Source organism: Pseudopipra pipra, chromosome 22, assembly GCF_036250125.1.
Source record: "Pseudopipra pipra isolate bDixPip1 chromosome 22, bDixPip1.hap1, whole genome shotgun sequence".
NCBI classification, from domain to species: Eukaryota; Metazoa; Chordata; class Aves; order Passeriformes; family Pipridae; genus Pseudopipra; species Pseudopipra pipra.
The window spans coordinates 4,069,926-4,087,579 of NC_087570.1; the positions used below are offsets into that span (position 1 = coordinate 4,069,926).

Consider the following 17,654-nt stretch of genomic DNA (forward strand, 5'->3'; position numbering starts at 1 on the left):
GAATAATGAGGGGGAAATCTGGGAATGCATTTCAGCTTGTGTACCTTAAAAGTATTTACATTGCTGCCATATCCAGCTGCAATATCAGGTTCTCTAATTTACTGCTGTGCAAGACTGATATTGAAATACAAATACTCTTCTTGGTCTAAATTGGAATATAATGTTGGATATAAGAAGCTGGCTAATCCTGTTCACCAGATTGTTTTGGTTTTGTGCTGAGATTCCAACCAATTTGGGTGTTTATCTGTTAGATGTGCTGTACAAAAAAAGATAAACCATAACTCTTGTCCCCCAAAATTCACAGCTGGAATATATTTGCCTTGCTAAGTATGACTAGGGAATAGAAATAGTCGTTCTCCAATTTACAAATTGAATGTGAAAATGTGTTCAGTAGAGCTAAAATGGTCTGCCTGGTTTTCTGGGCCATGATGGCTCTGCAGTGACCACTGATACTGGACTGTGGGTTTATAGCTGTGCTAGTTGGTCTGGGTGACCTCTGAGTGCACTCAGGGCAATGACACAGTGGCTCTTCATCAGCTTTTGGTACCAAGACCTGCTTTACCCATAAGTAGTTCTGTGGTAGTTTTGTAACCTGTCAGAATCCTGTGGAACTTGTGAGTTAATGTTGCAGCAGTTCATGTTTTCTGGTCGTATCCCTGAGTGGTCAGACTGTACAGTGTCTTCCTCCAGGGCACCTTTGGTTCCCACTGCAATCTGCAGTTTGATAGAGGCTCTTTCCTCGGGCCACAAATTTTGTCAGCTGTAAACTCACAAAGAGTTTATATTCTGTTGCTAAACCAGCGTTGTGCTTTTATTTTGTCCTAAATCAGAAGTTGATTGTCTAGCACTAATTCTAAAAAATACAAAAGAGTCACAAGAAGCTCAAATAACGTGAATCTTGACCATAGGGCAGAACAGTATTTCCTTCACCCTCTTCCATCATCCCAACCCAAATTCCAGTGTATTCCCCATTCTTCGTGGTCATCCACCCAAAGGCTAAAATCCAGAAACCCGGCGTTCTGAGTCAGTAACCTGGGTTTCCTTTTGTTTTAGAGTAACTGGCTGTTGTTGTTCCTGGTTTCTCATGTATTATAAATCTCCATGTGGAAAACAGGGATGTTAGAGAGAGGCTCATTAGACACCGACGGCCGTGTTGAAGATCTTTGGATCGCGATAATCCATAGGACTTTTTGCTTGTTAATGAGATGTCTTAACTCACTCATCCTTTAAAGAAGAGTGGTCTGACTTTAATTCCTGGTTGCAGTAAGCAGTAATGGATATCCTTAACTTGTGGTGGCAGTTTACCTGAACAAACATTCCTAGAATATGGAAACGTGAAGCCCTGCTCAGTAAAAATCATTTAGCAAAAGGTGGAAAACTTGTAATGAAGAAGCAAAACACGCATAATGCTTAGCAAGTGTGTGGAAGCTCCAGGCTCTAGGGTGTGAGAAGAAGACAAGTCAAGGCTATCAAATAGAGAATTCATATTAAAACAATCTAAAAAAAAAAAAAAAGGTCCTTACTCTGCATTCTGCTGAAATTCATCCTTCGGACAGACAAGACTGATAATGGTTTTTTCCTTAAAATAAGCAACAAGGTGCCAAATGGGAAAAAAAAACAAAACAAAACCAAACCAAAAACCAAACCACAACCCACCTCTGAAACTCTTGATTCTGGATATCCTTTTAGCTTGTAGCAAGTCTTGGAGTATGAACCACTGTCTTCACCTGTCATAGTGGCACTTACAGTCCTTTTAACATTGAACCTCTCGGCTGCTTCTGTTTCATTTTTCCTTGTGGTCTAACACTTCTCTGGCTGCTGTTGTAGTGAAGTGGATTCTAAACTTGAGCACCCCTGCAACCACGTGCAACGTTACTAACCAGTGTTAACCCGACTTACTCTGGCTGCTCATGACACCTTCTCTGATGGCTGTTGTGTTCACCTACCTGGGGAGGACTTGCTGAGAGAAGCCACAGCAGTCACCAAGGCAAATGTGTGTGGCGGGGATGTGCATGTCTTTGTAGCATGTGTGAAGTGCAGTTTTTACACTTGGTTTTTAATTTTTTTTAAAAAAATCATGAACCTGGTTTTAGTCGGTCTGTTTAAAGATTTTTTTGGAAGGGATTGGGAGGGAAGAGTTCAGATTACCTGCTGTTTTGAGATGACAAGAACTTTTAAATATAATGTTAATCTTAATTTAGTGAAGGGCTCCAATTTTGACAGTCCATGACTCTTGAAGATACATTTTAATGCCCTAACACTCAGTCTTCAGGGACTTCCTTATCACTTGTTCTATTTTGATTTTTGATTTAGTTTTCTTTGCCTGCTACTTCTTGTTTAGCTTTTCCATTTTCTTACAATTTTAATTTTGGTTATTTTGGGGCCACTTCTTGATTTTTGTTTTTCCAAAGGATGCAGACTCTGATAGTGGGGATGATTCGGACAAGAGATCGTGTGAGGAGAGTTGGAGACTGATCACTTCCCTGAGAGAGAAGCTGCCCCCCAGCAAGCTCCAAACCATTGTAAAAAAGTGTGGCCTCCCCAGCAGTGGGAAGAAACGAGAACCCATTAAAATGTACCAGATCCCCCAACGGCGACGCCTTAGCAAAGACTCCAAATGGGTCACCATCTCAGACCTAAAGATTCAGGCTGTGAAGGAGATTTGCTATGAGGTAGCACTCAATGACTTCAGGCACACTAGGCAGGAGATTGAGGCCCTGGCCATTGTTAAAATGAAGGAGCTTTGTGCCATGTATGGGAAAAAAGATCCCAACGAGCGCGAATCGTGGCGAGCCGTCGCCCGGGATGTCTGGGACACGGTGGGAGTTGGAGATGAGAAGATCGAAGACGTGATGGCCAACGGTAAAGGAATAACCGATGTGGACGACCTAAAGGTGCACATAGACAAATTGGAAGATATTTTGCAAGAGGTGAAGAAGCAGAACAACATGAAGGACGAAGAGATCAAAGTTCTCAGAAATAAGATGCTAAAAATGGAGAAGGTTTTACCCCTGATAGGGTCTCCAGAGAAAGCTCAGTCCACCATAGCTAATGCCAAGTCTCCAAACTCTGCCAGCACGGTGGACGTGGATAAGAAGCCCGTGGATGACTCAAAGAGAAGCGAGAACGATGATCTTGCCAAGGAGGAACGTGTTTCTCAGCTGATGGCAGGTGACCCGGCTTTCAGACGCGGGCGCTTACGTTGGATGAGGCAGGAACAGATTCGGTTCAAAAACCTGCAGCAGCAGGAAATAGCGAAGCAGCTGCGCCGGCAAAACATGCCCCACCGATTTATCCCGCCCGAAAACCGCAAACCCCGCTTCCCTTTCAAGAGCAATCCCAAACATAGGAACTCCTGGAGCCCGGGCACCCACATCATTATCACCGAGGACGAAGTTATCGAGGTCCGGATCCCGAAGGAAGACGATAAGAGCAAAGATGAAGGCAAAGAGAAGGAAAGCAAAGCTGCTCCTAAAGACCCGCAGCAGCTGTGGAGTCTTTATGGCCCCCAGAGGAGCCAGGATAACATCCAGATTAACAGGCAGCAGCTGAGCACACAGCCCCAGCCCCAGCCCAGCCAGCAGCAGCCGTCGCCTCAGCTGCGCTGGAGGAGCAACTCCCTCAACAACGGCTCCCAAAAAAGCTTGAGGCGCCAGAGCTCGGGCTCGTCGGAGTCGCTGCACTGCCCCGGCGGGCAGCAGAGCCCGGACCTGCAGACTTTCCAGCAGAAGCGCCACGTGCACCAGCACCGCCAGCCCTACGGCCACGGCGGCGCCGACGGGGCCCCCCCGAAACCGCCCGAGCGCCACAACCACTGTCACCAGTTTGTGACGCCCCCGCGCATGCGGCGCCAGTTCTCGGCCCCCAACCTCAAAGCGGGCAGAGAGACCACCGTATGATCAGGGGGGCAGAGCAGGCTGGGCGAGGAGGGAGCGGGGGCAATCCTGGCTGGAGGTTGGGGAGCAGCCAGGATTGGCCCTGCTGGACTCGGGGCTTTGCTGGGCCGGGGAGAGCTCGAGTAACTCCCCCCAAAACACGGGGGCCCGGCCCCGCGGCCCCTGCATGTGACTTGCCTTGCGGTTGTAACAGCGTTGATTGGAAGGATGTTCGGGGAAAAAAAAATTGTAAGAACTTTTTTTGTCATAGACTAGAAGACTTGGAGGGAGGGATGTGGAGGGGAGAACTTCCCTGCTAGCTCATTTACCAATTTCTTTTTTTCGTGCGTGTGTCTTGAAGTATTTTTCTAATGCCGAAAACATTGTCTGGAACTTACCAAGTGCTTCCTTCCTCCCGTGTTTTACGTAGACAATCAAAAGAGGAATTTAGTTTCTAGCATTGAATGTTTCTTGTGACCTTTTTCTCAGCAACGAGGAAACTGAGCATCTGTTTTTAAAGTTGATCTGGCTCTTCAGAACAATATTTTCCACTCTTAACTCAAATTTTTAATAGTGATAATAATCTATAAACCAAAAGTTGTCGGCTGACAAGATATGTGGCTTTTTTTATAGAGAAATTATGAAGAGCTATTGGGTCACAACAGTCCTACTCCCTGAGTAGATGTCTCTTCTTCTGCTTAAGTTCATAATTATTGGTATGAAATTGCTGTGACAGTTAAACCTGCCTGAACGGAAGTTTATGTCAGAATATATATATATTGCTGAAGCAATACTTTGGAAATAAGCTTTTTCTAATTCCCATTGTATCTCTAAATATGATAGTTTTTAATTATTATACTGAGATTGTGGAAAGGAACTAGGATTTTTCAACACTCTGGTGCACTCAAAAAGCTAATTCTTTTATGTTTTCAGTTTTCTCGGGCGTGAGTCTGGGAGATGTTTTTGAAATAGTTATTCTTATGAAGATTTATAGATCACTACTTTGTATTGGCTGAATTCTCCTGTAAGATGGGAGAATTGAACTGTTTCATCTTAATGTGATACCTCATGTTAGTGCCTCTGGTCTTGGATTAAACCCTAATTCAAGACTTGTTTAATAAAGGAGAAGGTTGCTTTGAGGAGAAAATAAGATTAATTTTCCTTCTCCCCACACTCCAAATGCAAGTTACTGAAGAACTGTTGATTAAGGAATAGGCTTTGGGGTTTTATGTCAATTGGAGAATCCCAATCTTAATTACACAGGTGTTTTATCTGAGTTTCTTGAAGTGCAAGACAAAGTTGCACTTACCTTTGAAAATCTGTGGCCTTAACCATAAGCCAATCTAAATCTCTGAGGACTTATTTAGCTATTAAATTTAACTTGAATAAGATTTTAAAACCACAACTGGCCACTTACTTTTGGTAAGGTAGGTCCACTTTGCAGTGTATTTGTGCTGTTTTGCACAAGTATCCTGAATTTACTTGAGGTTGCTTATTTTTTTATGAGATATAAGCCCTACTGGTAACTGTTACTTGTGTGTGGTTCAGCATAGCTGTAGGTGAGTGGCAAGTGCCTTAAGCTTATTTTCCATCCTTTTTTTTTTTTGTCCTATCCTACTTTTCCCTGCCTCAGCTGTGCATGTTGTAGGTGCTGGTTGTTCCTTGGCAGCCACTGCACCATTTACATATCGATTAATCAAGTGTCAGCTCTTAATTCCCTGCACATGTTTTACTGAGGGGATACTGGCCCCTGATGTAGGAGATACAAAGTCAGTCCTCCAACTCCTAAAAGAACGAACTGGTCCCAGACTTGGGAGGTTTTTTTAACAGCAGGTTTATTTTTGTGTCCAAACCTGGCTTTGTAACTTGCATTTTGTCTCGTGCTTTGGCCTACTTGAACGAAGGAAATAAAGCATCATGTCCAAAAATGTCTTGGTTCTTCAAGAAATGAAGGCTTGCAGATGAGCAATACTTCCTCTGAGCTTGAGTCAGAACTGCCAAATGAGTTTGGGGCTGCAAATAATATTCTGCTGTTGCCTTTATTTTAGAATCCTGTTTTAGCAGCGCATTGCACTTCGGTTTTGTGCATGTCAAGGGTCATGGGTTCTTTTATATCCTCATAAAGGCTTGGACTCATGCTTGGGAAAACCCTCTCAGTTCTATAGGAATACAGGAGCCAAGCAGAGTCAGCCTGCCCAGGACAGGCCGTGGGAGAGAAAACCAAACCCATTTTATCTCATGTCCCACTTTGGGGAGGGTTGGGGCTGCCTGGATGAAATCACCACGTGATTGAGCATGGAGTGATTCTGAAATCCATGGAACTACTCGTACTGACATGAGATTAAAAACTCCTGCTACTTGGTACCTTAATGCTAGACACTAAAATGTTTGTGCCAAACCTATTTCAGCTTAAAAACCTGAGAAGAACTCTCTGTGAATGCCTGGGTGGTGCTGGTGAGCAATAGGTTGCCATCAGTCTGTCTCACCCCACCGTTAATGCAACACTAGAAGAACAACCCTGCTTGTTCTGTTGTATGATTTGACAAAACAGAAAAAGGACAGTCAGTGTCAGAATGGAGTCCTGTCTGCTCTGAGGAAGCAGCCTTTTTTCCCCTGTTTTTTTAGGAGGATATTTAAGAATCTGATATTAATTAACAGTGCAGTGCCTCATCAGATAAGGGAAGCAGTGTGAGAACTGTGGATCTCCTTGCACTCCTCAGAAACACACCCAGCTCTCACTCCAACCCCCTGGTAATGGAGTTAATGAACGGTGAGACAGCTGCTTCCATACAATCTGTGTGAAAAGGCTTTCAGGTTAATGGCAATGTGGCAGCCAGGGGGGAAGTGCTGTTCTCCCAAGCTGAGCTGCCTTGCCAAGTGCTCTGGCAGCTGGCTGGGATCCACCTGTGCCTTAGTGATGGCTCTGAAACCATCCTTTAGGACTCACTTAGGACCTGTGGGTTTGGGGGTGGGTGAAATGCACCTCAGTAACACTCCTCAGATCCACTCCAACATCCCTTCTCGAGCCATCTCAATTTAGGGATCTGCCAAATTAGGGGATGTTATTTTTATCAGTTCATTCAGCATAGTTTCAATATCTCCCTCACTGTTTGTCCTTTATATGTTGAAATTTGTTCTTTATATGTTGAAATTTTTCTTGGCTACTTCCCATTGAATCACTCCAGGAGCTGCCACATGAGAAATCAATGCTGTGTAACCATTTGTACTGTAAAGAAAGCAGTGAGCTGCCTTTGAATTAAATGGGATTTTCAGATCTGTCTATTGTTTAGGAAAAAAAACCAAGTTTTGGATTGTCTTAAGAGCAAGCATCTGCCTTGTGAAAAGCAGAACTGGTTTGTATTGTAACAAGTGCTCTTTCAATAAACTATGAAATACTCTTGTAAGTGTCAGACTTGTCTCAGTGAAATGGAAATCAAACTTGACTGCAGGCTTGTCCTGCTTTTGTTTTTTTATCTTGGGGTTGGGATTGTTTTAGCAGAGTTAAAAAGGTTTCTTTAATTGTTCCTCAGACTGATTCTTGTAGGTTCATCCGCCCTGGTTTTTCAGCTGCTGTGTGGAAAGCAGCCCCCACAGATCTGTGGCTCCTCTCACAGCTTATTTAAAATAAATATAAAAGAAAAAAGAGCTTTTTATAGCACAAGGGGCTACAAGCCTTACTCCTCTTCAGTGCTGTCCCATTGTACCATCCTGTGTGCTGTTTATTTAAATTCTGGAAGGAAACTCGGGGCTGGCTCTTCTCCATTTATTTGCTCACTGAAGGCAAAAGCAATGGACTGTTTTGTGCACCTCGAATGCAGGAGGGAATCACACACAGCAGTACCTTGGCAGGCACCATGTAGATCCAAAGAAATTCAGTTGTTGTACTCAGTGTTCTGCTTTAACAGCTGGTCCAGTCTGCTCTTACAAAGCTTTGCCTGCTCCGAGTGTGGGGGGGTGGTTTTTGTTTTGTTGGTTGGTTGGTTGGGGTCTTTTTTTTGATTTTTCTTTTTCCCCCCCCCTGTTTTCTCAAAATCCGTGATTGTTGTGGCTTTAGATATTTCCATCCCTATGGGGAAAATAACCTTTGCAGTCCCTTTTTGCACACTGATGGAGCTGATGAAGCCACCCAGTCTGGAGCTGTGCAACAACATGCACTTGGTTCCAGGGAGTCTGGGCAGGGACCTCCAGGGCAGCTTCTGGATGCAGTTTTCCCCTTTTTCCAGCAGTTGAGGCACCTTTAATTGGTACTAACAATGATGTGTGTACTACTCTCACTACTCAGCTCTGGAAAAGCTCCCCTGGAGAGCTGACCAGTCTGTCCTGAGAGCAAACAGTCGATGCACCTTCCGGGTGAACCAGCCCAAAATTCAGCCCTTCAGCTCCTACTCAGTGCCAATCATTTTTAAATACTACCCAGCATCAAGTGCCAGGAGACAACCTCAGTCCTGCTTAGGGAAATGGTACCTATTTCTTTTTTTTTCATTATGGGAAAACAAACTTCAATTATTTTACTTAGTTTTTTCAAGTAGTGTTTTAGTGTGGAGTCAATGAACAGTGTCTGCTTATGTTAAGCATTTATTTATCTAGGTATTTAAATGTACAGAAGATACACTTACTTGGCTCACAGGTCTGAAAATAGAGAAGACCAGAAGCAGGTCTTTGTGAGTGAATTTAATGTGCCTGGGTTTTTCATGTGGAATGTTCACAGTGGAACACTCCTGATTTTTTGACCATTCCCTCTGCAGCTTTTCAGTTTCTCCAAAAGAATCTGTAAAGGTTCTGTTCAAACCCTACTTGAAGAGCTTTTCATTTCTACAATGTAGCTGCTCAAAATGACATTATCAACTTCAGATTACAGGAAACTAAATTCTTTTGCCTTTCCTTGCAAGTGAGAGAAGGTTGTTCGTGTCACTTCACATCTGACTTATTTTGTCTGGATTTCAGAAGTAATAGCATTTTCTGCATGGAATGGGAGGGGGGAAAAGATCACAGAAAGTGCCTTTATGTTAAAGAATTTTCAAGATTATGCTGGGTATTTCAGAAGGGTAGATAAGTCTGAAACTCCTCATCAAGTCTAGAATAGTTTTCTGGTGAATCACTAGGAATTTCAGAAGAAATATCAAAGGAAAGGTGTTTGTTTTGTTTGCAGTTTTTATGCTGCTGGGCTGAGGTTACTTCCAGTGTGTGTAAGTAGCCAACTTAGGGAAGGGAACAGACACAAATAAAGAAAGAGCATTTTTGCCAAAATCAAGAGGAAATTAGAAAATTAAACCTCAAAGGCTGATATATCTTTTGAGTCCACTTTTCTGTCCCTAAAGGTTTTGGGTATTGAACTCATGGTGTTGAAAATCCTGCCCTTTCAAAGGGCACAGCCACCATTCCTTAACTCTGTCTCCAAAAAATATTACCTGTAAAGCTAAAGGAATGTCCTTGAGGTTTCTCTCCTTTCCAAATAGAGTCTAAAGGCCTTCCTGCCTGACCCTGGGTTAAATTTGCTGCAGTCCCCTCGTGACTGTGTTAAATACTGAACTTGCTGTGCAAAACCCAGTGATGCAGCTGTCTAGGTGAGATGCTTAAACAGAATGGGAGGAAAATGTAAAGCTTTTCTTCTGTAGCTCTCAGACTTAAGAATGTGTTACTGCAAACTGGGTGTTGGAGAGGAATTTTAGGATTTGGAGCTGTGGAAGAGGGAGCATTGGAATACAACATGAGTGGCTTCAAGAATTCTCCTCAAGGACTCTGTAACACTCTTAGTGAATTGTTGTTGCAACTCTTGTGTAAAAATCTTGAGAAACCAGTTTAGTTTGCCTAATGTATGCCAAAGGTTTATCTTAAAAAAACAAAATACAGTAGTGAGATAGGTTTTGAGACCAGGAGCACGGTGACTGTGTCTGTTCTGATTTGTGTTTGTTTTACCAGCAAATAATTGAAGGCTCATTAGATTATAGTAGCACTTATTTCAAGGCATGATAAAGCTGAACAGGAAGAAAATGCTCTTGTACCAGAAGGTATTACTGAAGTGTTCCTTGTGGGGAAGCCACTGCACAGACTTCTCTGCCAGGGCAGGGGGGTGGTATTTTATCTTCTGATATATTAAATACACATGTGAGAGAGTGGTACTTACATGCCAGGGGGAAAATCGAATTGAAAACAAAATGTGTCCCCCCCCCCCAAAATCTGAAATTAATTTTTTTTGTGTAAAAAGGCAAATCAGTGGTGCTGTTAATCCTTCTGCTTGAGAAAATGAAGGTGAATAATCCTCCCCTTTTAAATTTATGTCTGTACTTCTCTCTGTTTCTGCCTCTTTCCTACTTTCCTGAAAGCAGCAAGCAGCTTCCTGAAAAAAATCACCTTTTTCCAACCTTTAGCGAAAAGAAAACCCCAAACATTTTCTTCTTCCAGACACAGTGAGCTTGTAAATCTTAGAAAGCAGCACTTGTGTCTGAATTGCCTTGGCTCAGTCTTCTCTCTTTCCAGGGGGGTGGCACTAAAGCAGTGCATGTCCTGACCTGGGAGCAGGGGGAGGCTCTCTGTGGGTTTTCCTCCGTGTCTGTCTGTCCCTCTGAGCTCTTGGGCTCTCTCAGCTCCCTCCTGGCTTTTGTCTGTCCTCCTACACGGACTCTCCTCTCTCCCCACAGGACTATGAGAGCAAACTGCAGGCCCTGCAGAAGCAGGTGGAGACTCGGTCCTTGGCTGCTGAAACCACAGAGGAGGAGGAGGAGGAAGAAGAAGGTGAGTTTGAAGCTAAAAGTAATTTGGGTAAAGCCAAGCCTAAAGGAACAGTTGCTGTAGCATCTCTTTCAACAGACAGAAAACTTGCTCTGGGAAGCTGCAAAATCACTTTGATTTCTTGATCCATAATCCTCACAGCATAAAGATTTAAAATACCTATTTATGGGATAAGTTCCACGTGAAGAGCAGATACACATCCCCAAATTCAGTTGATGTGTAAACTGGATTAGTTTAGCCTCAGGCTTTGGTTTGGTGGTCTTGAATTTGAAGGAATCTCTCTCTTCTTGGCACTGACAGAGTTCAGATGTCTTAAGCCAAAATAACACTGTTGCCTTTGTTTCCTTGTTTTGATTTTGAAAGGGTTTTTTTCCTCCTTGGTAGGAGTTCTCAGCATTCTGTGACATGTCTGTATAATTCAATTTCTGGACAATAAATAGTTTATTATTCCCATAATACTTGCTTTCATTCCACAGTTTCAGATTTTGGCTTTAATAATTGTAAAATAACTTAAAATAATAGGAGTAGAATTCATTTTGTTTCCTCTGTTCCAAATCTGCTTTACTTGATCATTAAGCTCCACTACTAAGTTTGAATCCAGTTTTTCCTCACTGAATAATGAAAATGCAGGGTTTTGTTTTCTCTTCTTCCAGAAAAGGTGTTGAGAACTTGATGACACAGTCAGCAGGAGCATTAGATGCTGCCTGTGATGGCTTTGAGATGAAGCCACAGTGTTTTATTTCTGTTTCTTTGCTCTCCCCAGTGCCCTGGACACGCCACGAGTACGAACTGGCCCAGTGGGCTTTCAGGAAGTGGAAATTCCACCAGTTCACTTCCCTGAGGGACCAGCTCTGGGGAAATGCAGTGTATCTGAAAGAAGCCAATGCAATCAGTGTGGAGTTAAAGAAAAAGGTGGGGACACGCAGAGCAGCTTTTTGAATTTTCTGACTCATCAGTTTTGCTTGCGTAATCCTGCTTCAAATGCTCCACTCGTGCTCTTCAAAGTTATGTCTCTTGCTTATTAATTTGGGCTTTAAAAGAGTTTGGAAAATTGTGAGTCTGTGTTTCAGGCTTGTGGCTGAGTGAACATCCCATGCCAGTCTGGCCGATCCATTCTCCTCTCCTTCCTTTCCCTTTTGCTGTTCCTGTCAATGCCATAAACACACGTTCATGTCCATCTCCCCTGGGCCCTGTATTTTCCTTTTTGCTTTCACCTTCCTGTGGTCATTCCTCTTTCCAAGAGCAGTGGGTGCTGCAGGATGTGCTGGGTCTGTAGTTTTCAGACCTCTGCTAGCTGTGACAGCAAAGGCAAGATGTGTGTCCTCAGCTGAAAATCATATTTTTTGCCATTTTGAGACAAACAAAAAAGTGACATAAAACCCCCCTGAATCTGTTCGTAGAGTTGCAAGTCAAACTGGCCTCATCATGGCTTTGTATTTCGTGTCTGTGCCTGACTTCTCAGGACTGAAGTGATGTCTCTTTTCCATCCAGGTGCAGTTTCAGTTTGTCCTGCTCACAGACACCCTCTACTCCCCTCTGCCTCCGGAGCTTCTGCCCACGGAGCTGGAGAAGCCCCGGGACAACCGGCCTTTCCCTCGGACCGTGGTGGCTGTGGAAGTCCAGGATCTGAAGAATGGAGCAACACATTACTGGTCCTTAGAAAAACTCAAGTATGTAAACATTACTGGACAAAAAAAATTCCTTATGTCCAAGGAACTTGGCTGAAAAATTTCCCCCCTTGCCTTTCCTTCTCCATTGTTCTTATTTTTCCTCTGTATCCTCCCAAATGGCAACTTTCTATGTCTTAAATACCAGCTTTCTAGATTCTTTGAATGGGTGCACTTGTTCTCCAGCATCTCACCTCACCTTCATATTTAATTTCTGTCATTTGAGGTTAGATTTTATGTTTTAAATCTAATAAGGCTCATCACAGCTCTTCTCTCTGCATTAATTCTCTTTTTACAGTCCTTTCACTGCAATAATACCCTTGCCACCTGCTTTATAAAACCTGGTAGTTAAGGGCATAATTTGTAATAAAAAGTTCAAATAAAGAAGATTCTGTTTCTCTGGAAGCTACACAAATTCTGACTAATATGAATTATTTCCAACACATCTAAATGACATTTGTCTTTTCCCTGTTCTCTAAATACTGACTGAAGAACTTTTTCCTACTAATAACTTCCAGACAAAGGGTCTTGCAGTGTGAAACACTTGTTCTCTTTAATTAAATAAATAAATAGATAAATGAAAAAAAGTCTGCAGTGGAATCCACTCACTTTTGAATCAAAATACCAACATTTCTGGAGTGGAATGCAAAGAGCTGCCAAAATTACTCTGCAACATGGTTGGTTGCAAAAAAGAGGGAAGCAAAAAATCTGCCAGAATTAGATGTAAAAGAAGAATATTTAGGCTGGGTTGAAATCCATGACTTTTGTGAGCTCTGCAGTGCCCTTGCCTACAAGTTTTTTCCCCGAATCCATAACACCTCAGAGCATTAGTGGAGCCCCCAAACTCAGGGTGCAGCCTCTGAGTTTCTGCTCCTCAGTTTCTCATTCCTGCTTTCCCGTGTGCAGGCAGAGGCTGGAGCTGATGCGGGAGATGTACGACAGGGCTGGGGAGATGGCCTCCAACAGCCAGGACGAGGGCGAGAGCACCATGACGGGCAGCGACCCCTTCTACGACCGCTTCCACTGGTTCAAGCTGGTCGGGAGGTACGTGCCACACCCTCACTGCTGCAGCACTGCCCACTGCTGGGGGAGCCCTGGCTCGGGGTGTGGTGATGGACTGTGTGGCCTCTGTGTCACTCGTGTGTTTTGTCCTGCAGGGATTTCTCAGAGGCTTAAAATACAGTGGAGAGCAGAAAATGCTCTCTGGAGTGTTGCCAGTTCTGGTGTGAACTGGTGGATTCTGATTGGAGTGAACCCGTAGTAAGTTACAAGTTTATTTAAAAGAATGTAGCCAGCTAAATTCTATCCAAAGTCGCTGGAGCAGAGCTGGGAGAGTGTGAAGAACATCGGAAAAGTGGCCCAGGGTCTTACTTACATATGTGGTTGTAATAGTTTGGTCATTCCCTAGGGAAGTATCCGATGGGATTCTTTAATATGTCCTGATGTTGGCTGCACCTTTGCAACATTTTGATTTGCAGAAACGCTGTGTTGGCAATAAGAGTTGTAGCTCTTAAATGGATGTGCTCTCAAGATCTTTCTGTTGACATTCCTTTTCCATTTGCTTCCTGCTCCGTTCAAGGACACTCTTTCCCCCGACTTTGTTGGCGAATCCCTCCCCTCGCGTTCCGCGGCGGTGCAGGTGGTTTGAAGCCTTTACTTGTTGTTCAGGTGGTCTCTGTGCTGATGGCAACAAACAGCTGTTAAATGAACATTCTTCTTTCCCCTGGCCCCGGTCGGTGTCCGTTGGCCGGTTCCAGCTCCCCCATATTCCATGGCTGCGTGAACGAGCGCCTTGCCGACCGCACGCCCTCCCCCACTTTCTCCACGGCCGACTCCGACATCACTGAACTGGCTGATGAGCAGCAGGATGAGATGGAGGACTTTGATGATGAGGCCTTTGTGGATGACACTGGCTCCGACGTGGGAACTGAGGAGGGATCAGACCTCTTCAATGATGGGCGCGACCCGTTTTACGACCGATCCCCCTGGTTCATTTTAGTGGGAAGGTTGGTGAGGTTCCTCTGAGAATGGCCAAAAGGGACCAGCTCTTGCTGCAGACTGCAATGGCTTTGCCTTGTGCTACACAGAATATCTGTCAGTCTAGCCAAAATATCCATGAATTGGAATGGCCAGAGAATGAGTGTAGTCCAACATGATGTTTTAAGTTCCCATGTCATGTCATTAAGTTCCCATGTCATAAGTTTTAAATTCCCATATAGACCTAAATAATAATTGAGAAAATAACCCTTAGATGCAACAATGTGAGTGAGTCTATTTCTAGAGAACTGTTACAATGTGAGTAAATCTATTTCTAGAGAACTGTTGCAATGTAGGGTGACTGGTTTTGCTTCTGTGCAGGATTTAAACATCATTCAGAGAGTTCTGTACTCAGCCATCACAGGATCACTGGGATAGAATTGTAGGATGGCATTTTCCTCCTGTAGAAGAGAACCCAAGTATGGTGGAAAGTCTTTAAGTCCAGTCCAATAAACCCATTTTTTTTTTGAAAACCCATTTAACATCCTCTGCGTATGGAGAGAAAAGGTGGCATGAGGAGAAAGAAGAATGGTCCTTTTTGGATGAGGAAAAGGGTATTCTCTGAGATGATTTGGCTTCTCAGATTATATTTGACTCTCTGTGGCCAGCATTACCTAGTGAAAGGTCATCATCACTGCAATTTGCTGGCTGGGAGTGTTTATCAGCACTTTCCCAAGGCACTGTGCTTGAATTTCTGAAGCAGGTTTGCTTCGTGTATTAACCAGTTTGCCAATCTAAAAGCAATGAGGGCATTATCAGACCTCAGTCTGTGTTGTAGACCCTCAGGACAGCAAGCTGCATTAAAAAAATGTAGCACTTTGCCCTGTTTCTTCATTAATAGTCTTGCTAAAACATGTTTCTCATGACAAGAAACAGAAATATTTTTATTTAGTGGCTTGGCTCCCCTCTCTGCTGCTTCCCACTCCCCCAGTGATGATTTTGTGCTTCCTTGCTTCCCCTGTGAGCCAAAGTCCTGGTTAAAGCAGGGAGAGGGGGGTGTTTGCCACAGGTGTGGTACAAAAAAAAGGCTCCATGGCCAGTGGAAGGGAGGAACAAAGGAGGAGGGACCAGAGCTTGGCTTTGTCCTTCTCTGTGCCTGTGGGCAGGAAAGACTCCACGGGCAGAAAGGTGCAGTTGCCTCAAGTGCAGGAAACTTGGCTGCATTATTTGTGAAAAGGAGGGATTGAGTTTGCTGGTCTTGATCAAGCTTTTAGATCAGTGTAGCTGTGTTGTCAAACCTCAGACTTCATCTGGAGCGGGGCTTGGAACCTCCTCGATCTAGTTTTGGAAACAAAAACTGCTAAAGTTGCCAGAAGTTGCATTAGTCCTGTGGGACCTCTGAATTTGTGCCCTTACGTGCAACGCCTGATAATGTGGTTTATGAGATGTAATTCTTTCAGGTTAATCTGATTCAGGTTGGGAGTCAGTTTGGGAAAAGCCATGTGAGCTGTTTGGGGGTGGCTGTCAGCTCATTAAAGCCCAGGGCTGCTCCCTGCCCCTGCCTTGGCATCCACAGCCTGTGCTCCTGGAGCTCCTTCAGAGCTTGGGAAAGAGTTGGGCTATTCATCCTCATTTCATGAACTCCTCAGGAAGCACAACACAAGCTGAGCAAATACAGTGTAAAATGAGAACAGTTGTGCTTCCTGGCAGTGGCACAAGTTGCTTCCCATTCCCTGTTTTACAGGGAATTCTGAGCTCTGTCTCCATGGACAGACACACGGAGCTGCAGCAGTTCTGGGTGGGAGCTGCCCAGGCTGAGCTGGGAGTTGTACTGAAGAATGGAGCTGAGTTTGGATTGTCTGGGTAGAGAGCTGAGGGACTTTTTCCCAGTTATTGGTTTCTATTCTGTTTCTGTTCTGTTCTTCTATTGTGCCCATTCTGTCAGCAGAAAGCTGCTGTTAGACTGTCCAGCACCACTGAATAGGAACTATTTTGAGTCCTCAGTGTCTTCCATCGTGAGACTTCTACTTTTGAACAGTGACTTGCAAGGACCAGGGTATGTCCATCCACACAGATCTTGTCTTAGCACAAGGTTCAGTTTATAACAAACCCCAAATTCCAACTGTGTACTGGGCCATATGCTATAGAATGTGTAGGGCAAATAAAATGATTTTTGATATTTTTGGGGGTTTCATCAGCAATGACAAGTGCAGGTCATGAAGGAGAGGAGAAGTGGATCCTGTAGTTACTCAACTCCTTGGCCATCATAGTTATTTTTTTTCCCTCTCTCTGTGCTATGACTGTCTTTTATTTGTAACTTTTAAAGAAAAGGAAAAAAAGAGCTGGTCCCTTTAGCCATCTCTTCTGGCATGCTGGGCTGTCTTTAAGGCTGATTCTGTTTATGGTGTGACATATCAAGCATTTGCTCTGTTTTTAAGGGAGGTGGGAGAGGACTATGGGGTATTTCATTTAAATCTTGAAGTGTTTATTTAAAAAATATCCACCATCATTCTGAGTTCTGTTGGTTTTGTTTTGGTTCTTTTAAAAAAATCATGTTTGTTAAGTTTAATTTCTAGTTCTGTTGTGAGTATGCCATTCTACCTCACCAATCTTTCTGCTAATCCAGCTCCCCTCTTTCAGTCTGCTGGGCTAAGGTGCAGGGGGTCACTTGGGGGATGTTTGGGGAGTGGGAATCCTCCTGGATGAGGGAAGAGGAGGAGGAGAACCTTAAGATTTCGTGCCCTCCTGACCTTGCACTGCCTCGTGCTGCAGCAGATGGAATGGCACTGGGAGCAGTGTTGCTGCAGGAACCAGCTCTGGTTTGGTCCAGCCCGTGTGCAGTTGCTCTCCCTCCCACAGAAGAGATCCAGTATTTTCACCAACAAACAGGAAGCTTAAAACTTCTTGCATTATGTGCTTTTCTTTGTCCAAGTCAAAATGACTCCGGTGAACCGAGTGACTGGATGGGGGGAAGTTAAGGAAGAGGAGAAATAGCTTTTTTTTTTCCTTGGGATGGTCACGTTGTAGTTGTTACTCCAGCTGAGTGCTTTGGCTGTCATGTGTTGAGCAGCAGCTTCAGAACTTTTGCCATGCAAATAAACAGGTATTTTTGTTTTTCATGCAGGGAATACTTTCACTTTCCATTAGTTTTGGTTTGAGGTGGGAAGTTTTCTGTGGTGCCTGACTCTTGGAGTTAGTGAGACTCCCTTTCACTGGGCACATCAGTGCAAGGCTCTTGGGATTCCTTCCTGGTGGGAAATGTCTGTTCTCCCTGGCTTGAAATGTGGTTTTCAAACAGGGTGTGTTTTTTGTGTTCAGCAATTAACCACACCCCTTCCTGAACTCCATCCCTGAGCCAGTCCCAGTCAGCAATTCCAGCTATTACAGTTGGAGTCATCTGCTTTCT

General features: G+C 44.0%; 1 protein-coding gene across 10 annotated transcripts in view; it reads left to right on the forward strand.

The window, feature by feature from the left end:
* KIF1B (kinesin family member 1B) overlaps positions 1-17,654 on the forward strand; it is an 82,104-nt gene that overhangs the window by 41,164 nt on the left and 23,286 nt on the right. For 6 of the 10 annotated variants that reach the window (XM_064678536.1, XM_064678530.1, XM_064678533.1 and 3 more), the window contains 5 exons: positions 10,514-10,607; positions 11,368-11,516; positions 12,096-12,274; positions 13,178-13,315; positions 14,029-14,277. In XM_064678536.1, coding sequence (XP_064534606.1) covers positions 10,514-10,607; positions 11,368-11,516; positions 12,096-12,274; positions 13,178-13,315; positions 14,029-14,277 — 809 coding nt within the window. Of the gene's footprint in view, positions 1-2,411; positions 7,280-10,513; positions 10,608-11,367; positions 11,517-12,095; positions 12,275-13,177; positions 13,316-14,028; positions 14,278-17,654 lie in introns of those variants that run through there. The other 4 variants (XM_064678537.1, XM_064678538.1, XM_064678539.1 and 1 more) reach the window with 2 other exon arrangements.